The sequence below is a fragment of the Phoxinus phoxinus genome (assembly GCF_949152265.1).
Source record: "Phoxinus phoxinus genome assembly, chromosome: 2".
NCBI lineage: Eukaryota > Metazoa > Chordata > Actinopteri > Cypriniformes > Leuciscidae > Phoxinus > Phoxinus phoxinus.
The window spans coordinates 53,775,834-53,783,333 of record NC_136877.1 but is presented as its reverse complement, the minus strand read 5'-3'; the positions used below and the strand labels follow the sequence as shown (position 1 = coordinate 53,783,333).

At 44.2% G+C, this 7,500-nt stretch overlaps 2 protein-coding genes across 2 annotated transcripts in view; both read right to left on the bottom strand.

Moving 5' to 3' along the window:
• The window catches only part of rela (v-rel avian reticuloendotheliosis viral oncogene homolog A), a 33,342-nt gene extending 26,325 nt beyond the window's left edge, over window positions 1-7,017 (bottom strand). The window contains exon 1 of the mRNA XM_079603427.1: window positions 6,576-7,017. Within this exon, the coding sequence (XP_079459553.1) occupies window positions 6,576-6,582 (7 nt within the window). The 5' untranslated portion in view covers window positions 6,583-7,017. The remainder of the gene's footprint in view (window positions 1-6,575) is intronic.
• A 218-nt stretch (window positions 7,018-7,235) lies between these two features.
• Window positions 7,236-7,500, bottom strand: part of LOC306993554 (calcium-binding protein 2) — a 10,316-nt gene continuing 10,051 nt past the window's right edge. The window contains exon 8 of the mRNA XM_079603419.1: window positions 7,236-7,500. This exon is cut by the window's right edge and continues 1,526 nt beyond it. The gene's annotated coding sequence lies outside the window, so the exon portion shown is untranslated.

Sequence of the window (7,500 nt, the reverse complement as noted above, 5' to 3'; positions counted from 1 at the left end):
TGGACTGGAAAGCTCACTCTGGACTGGAAAGCTCACTCTGGACTGGAAAGCTCACTCTGGACTGGAAAGCTCACTCTGGACTGGAAAGCTCACTCTGGACTGGAAAGCTCACTCTGGACTGGAAAGCTCACTCTGGACTGGAAAGCTCACTCTGGACTGGAAAGCTCACTCTGGACTGGAAAGCTCACTCTGGACTGGAAAGCTCACTCTGGACTGGAAAGCTCACTCTGGACTGGAAAGCTCACTCTGGACTGGAAAGCTCACTCTGGACTGGGAAAGCTCACTCTGGACTGGGAAAGCTCACTCTGGACTGGGAAAGCTCACTCTGGACTGGGAAAGCTCACTCTGGACTGGAAAGCTCACTCTGGACTGGAAAGCTCACTCTGGACTGGAAAGCTCACTCTGGACTGGAAAGCTCACTCTGGACTGGAAAGCTCACTCTGGACTGGAAAGCTCACTCTGGACTGGAAAGCTCACTCTGGACTGGAAAGCTCACTCTGGACTGGAAAGCTCACTCTGGACTGGAAAGCTCACTCTGGACTGGGAAAGCTCACTCTGGACTGGGAAAGCTCACTCTGGACTGGGAAAGCTCACTCTGGACTGGGAAAGCTCACTCTGGACTGGGAAAGCTCACTCTGGACTGGAAAGCTCACTCTGGACTGGGAAAGCTCACTCTGGACTGGAAAGCTCACTCTGGACTGGGAAGCCTCACTCTGGACTGGGAAAGCTCACTCTGGACTGGGAAAGCTCACTCTGGACTGGGAAAGCTCACTCTGGACTGGGAAAGCTCACTCTGGACTGGGAAAGCTCACTCTGGACTGGGAAAGCTGACTCTGGACTGGGAAATCTGACTCTGGACTGCAAAGCTCACTCTGGACTGGGAAAGCTCACTCTGGACTGGGAAAGCTCACTCTGGACTGGGAAAGCTCACTCTGGACTGGGAAAGCTCACTCTGGACTGGGAAAGCTCACTCTGGACTGGGAAAGCTCACTCTGGACTGGGAAAGCTCACTCTGGACTGGGAAAGCTCACTCTGGACTGGAAAGCTCACTCTGGACTGGAAAGCTCACTCTGGACTGGGAAAGCTCACTCTGGACTGGGAAAGCTCACTCTGGACTGGAAAGCTCACTCTGGACTGCAAAGCTCACTCTGGACTGGAAAGCTCACTCTGGACTGGAAAGCTCACTCTGGACTGGAAAGCTCACTCTGGACTGGAAAGCTCACTCTGGACTGGGAAAGCTGACTCTGGACTGCAAAGCTCACTCTGGACTGGGAAAGCTCACTCTGGACTGGGAAGCCTCACTCTGGACTGGGAAAGCTCACTCTGGACTGCAAAGCTCACTCTGGACTGGGAAAGCTCACTCTGGACTGGGAAAGCTCACTCTGGACTGGGAAAGCTCACTCTGGACTGGAAAGCTCACTCTGGACTGGAAAGCTCACTCTGGACTGGGAAAGCTGACTCTGGACTGCAAAGCTCACTCTGGACTGGGAAAGCTCACTCTGGACTGGGAAGCTCAGCTCACTCTGGACTGGAAAGCTCAGCTCACTCTGGACTGGAAAGCTCAGCTCACTCTGGACTGGAAAGCTCAGCTCACTCTGGACTGGAAAGCTCAGCTCACTCTGGACTGGAAAGCTCAGCTCACTCTGGACTGGAAAGCTCAGCTCACTCTGGACTGGAAAGCTCAGCTCACTCTGGACTGGAAAGCTCAGCTCACTCTGGACTGGAAAGCTCAGCTCACTCTGGACTGGAAAGCTCAGCTCACTCTGGACTGGAAAGCTCAGCTCACTCTGGACTGGAAAGCTCAGCTCACTCTGGACTGGAAAGCTCAGCTCACTCTGGACTGGAAAGCTCAGCTCACTCTGGACTGGGAAAGCTCACTCTGGACTGGAAAGCTCACTCTGGACTGGAAAGCTCACTCTGGACTGGAAAGCTCACTCTGGACTGGAAAGCTCACTCTGGACTGGAAAGCTCACTCTGGACTGGAAAGCTCACTCTGGACTGGAAAGCTCACTCTGGACTGGAAAGCTCACTCTGGACTGGAAAGCTCACTCTGGACTGGAAAGCTCACTCTGGACTGGAAAGCTCACTCTGGACTGGAAAGCTCACTCTGGACTGGAAAGCTCACTCTGGACTGGAAAGCTCACTCTGGACTGGAAAGCTCACTCTGGACTGGGAAAGCTCACTCTGGACTGGGAAAGCTCACTCTGGACTGGGAAAGCTCACTCTGGACTGGGAAAGCTCACTCTGGACTGGGAAAGCTCACTCTGGACTGGGAAAGCTCACTCTGGACTGGAAAGCTCACTCTGGACTGGAAAGCTGTTTTGAACTGAAACGAACTCGAAACGAACGTTGTCTTGGCCTCATTCTTTTAAACTAGTTGGTTCTCCAGATTCGCTGTGACGGAACACGTCCTTTGCAGAAAACGACCTCATTTACACAGATGAAGGAAACCCCCTTTAAATCCTCATTTAAATACAGTGCATGTTCACAATAACGGTTTAATAAATAAAACTATCTAATATACACATAAATATGCCATTCTCATTAATGGAGTTCAGCAGTTAAATGACATCAAATCATTACAGAGGAGAACATGTTTTATATTCTAATAAGTAGTAATATTAGCACTGTTCCTGAGGAATGCTGTGTGTTAATGTTTGCTCAGCGCATGATAACAGCAGAACTCACGATCTGAGGAAATATTACACGCAATAATGATCAATAATTCACAATCTGTTTCCAATAAAAATATAAAGCAATTAAAAATGCTATTTGGCCAGTGGAAAATATTGAGAGAAACTTTCTCTGAAATATGTTTTATACTATAGGCTATTGATTTATTTATTCTAAAACAAGGCAAGGATCGGCTACTACATGATTATTAGCAATGTAATGTGACACACATCTGACTCTCATATTCTCCTAATGTCTCGTACCGTTAAACATGTGATCACGTGGATGAATATGCATATGCAAATGATATGCAGATGAGGATATAGTAAACGAGGCGTTGTAATCTCAGATATGGTTATTTCGGGGAGGAGACGCATGAACACACTCTTATAAAGTGAGTTCAGCGCAGGTTCTGGTGTACACACTTTTAGTGAGGATCATACACAGTTTTATAACGGAGACCCCAGTACAGTATTATCCTAAGATTCATAACACATGTATGACAATAAACAAGAGGATAATGAAAGAGGAGTTTCCAGAAAGGGCCGTAAACACACTGACCGACTGAAGCCTGGAGTGTGTGTGTGTGTGTGTGTGTGATGATGACTAACCCGTCTGGAAGCTGGAGTGTGTGTGTGTGTGATGACTAACCCGTCTGGAAGCTGGAGTGTGTGTGTGTGTGTGTGTGTGTGTGTGTGTGTGTGTGTGATGATGACTAACCCGTCTGGAAGATGGAGTGCACACAGTCTGCCATGACAATGCATTTCAAATCAACACAACCGCATTCATAACACACTTTACTTCTGCAACGTCACGTTTAAACAAGCGAAACTAAACCTCCGGCATTGGATCAGGACAGCGGCGGGAGTTCTCATGAACACACACACACATGAACACACACACATGAACACACACACATGAACACACACACAGTTCTCATGAACACACACATGAACACACACACATGAACACACACACATGAACACACACACATGAACACACACACACAGTTCTCATGAACACACACACAGTTCTCATGAACACACACACGGTTCTCATGAACACACACACATGAACACACACACATGAACACACACAGTTCTCATGAACACACACACAGTTCTCATGAACACACACACATGAACACACACAGTTCTCATGAACACACACACAGTTCTCATGAACACACACACAGTTCTCATGAACACACACACATGAACACACACAGTTCTCATGAACACACACACATGAACACACACAGTTCTCATGAACACACACACAGTTCTCATGAACACACACACATGAACACACACACATGAACACACACACATGAACACACACACATGAACACACACAGTTCTCATGAACACACACACATAAACACACAGTTCTCATGAACACACACACAGTTCTCATGAACACACACACATGAACACACACACAGTTCTCATGAACACACACACATGAACACACACACAGTTCTCATGAACACACACACATGAACACACACAGTTCTCATGAACACACACACAGTTCTCATGAACACACACACACATGAACACACACAGTTCTCATGAACACACACACAGTTCTCATGAACACACACACATGAACACACACACAGTTCTCATGAACACACACACATGAACACACACACAGTTCTCATGAACACACACATTACAACGCGCCTCTGATTTATCAAGCAAACGCAAGAATAACTTTGATAATGTTAGTAATATTTCCGCAGGTTCTTGATTATCATACATCATTTATTAGAAAACTCACTAGTATCAAATATGAATATATGATCATCAGCTTTTGAGGAAGGTTTATTAGTTCATCTCTCGATCATCAGTGTGTTGCACTGCATTATACGTCTACAGACCTTTGATCATAAAACTAAGCATTAAATATCATCTTACCTAGACATTATTAGCAGATATTTATATGCATTTTATGCAAGTATCTGCTATAAAGATCTCGTCGATTTACAATCTCAAGCATCAGAATATCATCATGTTGTGCTCAGTTTGGACCTCTGAGCTTCATATTCTCACTATATTTTGAAAAGAGTATTTTATATTTTGTCTAAAGGTTCAATAAACAGTTTCGTTTATAAAAAGAATTTCCGACTATTAATTCATATGTCCGTCTTTATAGGGTTAAAAGCCTGCTTTATTGAAACATGTCCTTACAGAGGTGAAGATGAGGACAGTAAGCGGCTCGAACACACACACACACACACACACACACACACACACCGTATGGATATACCGTACAAACAGTCAAACTACATTCCAACACATTTTGTCAGAATTGATTTGTGTCTCTTGGACTGTGATCGATCCTGTGACAGACGGGCTTGGCTCTACTACTCTCAGACACACACACACACACACACACACACACACACACACACACACACACACACACGCACACACACACACACACACACAGATTACATTAAAACCTTGTTAGTGTCATTCCACATGTAGTCTCTGGGGGCCGGTATAGGGGTCTGGGGGCCAGTATAGGGGTCTGGGGGCCAGTATAGGGGTCTGGGGGCCGGTATAGGGGTCTGGGGGCCAGTATAGGGGTCTGGGGGCCAGTATAGGGGTCTGTGGGCAACACACAGACACAAGCGTTTGATAAGCGCTTCTCTGATGGCATGTTTTGACAGTGTTCATCGTGTATTTCGTGACAAAATGTGAATAAACTACAAACGTGTCAACTGTGTGGCACGCTACTCAACAAATGTTTGAATAAATCTGTCATTAAAACAGGTTATTACAGTTTATTGTCATTTAAATGTTAATATTTCACCAACAAGCTGAAGTAAAAACAATTTTGTTATTAAAAAGTTTATATAAAAACTATTTGAGGGTTGATAATTAAATACGTTATTACGTTAAATACGTATTAATTAGGCTAATTGATTATTAATTTATTTCCGGTTTTGTGCATCCAGAATTTAAATTTCAGTGCATACCTAAAAAATAAAAAGATACGATGTACACCTAACAGTACAGTGAGCAGAAAACTTAATGGAGTCTAAATACTGCAAGTCAAATAATTGGTATAACATTTGAAATTAGTTCAAACTGGTTCTTTATATGGTTGCCTATTGATTAAAGAGAGGTGTGTGTGTGTGTGTGTGTGCGACTGTGTGTGTGTGTGTGTGTGTGTGTGTGCGACTGTGTGTGTGTGTGTGTGTGTGTGTGTGTGTTTGTGTGTGTGTGTGTGGGGGGGGGGGGGGGTCATTTGATCGAGGATTATCATGTTTGAGTGTCCATGACATCAAAAAGATTTAAAGGATTTGTAGAAGTGTGCTAATTTGCACATGCATTTATAATAAACAAATAGCGTTTGTAAAGCAGGATTAGTTTCACTATTATTTGTGCGGTCAGTGACGTAGTGACGTAATGTTATTAATGAGGAAAGGAGGTGATGATGTTTACTAACTAACCCATAAAAACACCCACCCCTTATCCAACACACAAACCTGCAGTTACCACGAATATTAAACATCATCATTTCGACTTTTTATGTTAGAATTATGATTAACCAAAGCATGATTCTTTCTTATGTGGACAAAATGGGCTTCCATACTTTTCCGCGTTTCACTTTATCTGTGAGGACTTTATCAAAATATCGGTCCTCGCGCACTCACACCAACAAACTAGGCCGTAATGCGACAGAACTTTATAGTCATGTGTGACGCGCGTTGACGCGTCGCGATCATTCGTGTGCTGTACCGGAGACTCCCGAAATAACCGATCGCCGTTTCTCTCAGCCGAAACCGAGAGCCAAACTTCAGGCTCGGGACTTCCCCTTCCGCGCGCGCCACCTAAACAACCGTTTCTGCCGTTCGGGGAATAAACACGTTATAACACTCGACTTACCGTCCATGTCGCTCGGGTCACTCAGTCGTGTTCTGGTGTTCCGCGCTGAAGAATACACGACACACACACACACACACACCGCAACGACGCTCTCCTTCCGCTCGCGCGCGGAAATACCCGGATGACGCGTTCACATCGCCAACACAACACAAGAAAACATTGAAGAAACTCAACACAGACTCAACTCTTCACAATAACAGTGATGAGAAAATTAAATCGGCGCATAATTCCAAAGAAACATCTGAACATTAATATTTAATTCTCTCTGCAGATGTTGTAAGAAAGAAGGAAAGAAGGAAGGAAAGAAAGAAAGAAAACCAATAGGCTACAATATCCAGGTGGATGTGTGTCCAGAATTGAACAGACAGACAACAACATTAAACTAGTTTGGATAGTAGGCTACTTAGTAAAATGGTGTGTGTGTGTGTGTGTGTGTGTGTGTGTGTGTGTGTGTGTGTGTTCAGATTGTCACCAGCAGATGGCGCAGAAACTCCACAGAATCCTGCTGTACATACAGTTAATCTATCCATCCATCCATCTATCACCATAGACTTACAAATCACACACTAGACTTTAACTTGCTAATCATACTGATCAGTGATGAGTCGAACACGTGTTTAGGAAACTTACGTTTAGGAACTTCATATAAATATAAATTCAGACGTTTTTCAAACTTTTACTGTTTATTAACAAAACTTAAAAACACACTTGTCACATATTTTGACACTTGTTTAAAGGTCTAAGCATTACAATATCTATACACACGCCTCTGCTTCAGAGATACAGTATATTACAGTAAAGTTACGTCATCTATTGTGCAGAACGGTGCATTATGTTTGGGTGAAACTTTAAAGGTACACTGTGTAGTTTAAGTATTTTATTAGCTAAAATCAATGTCTTTATTCTATCTATCCATGAAATATGG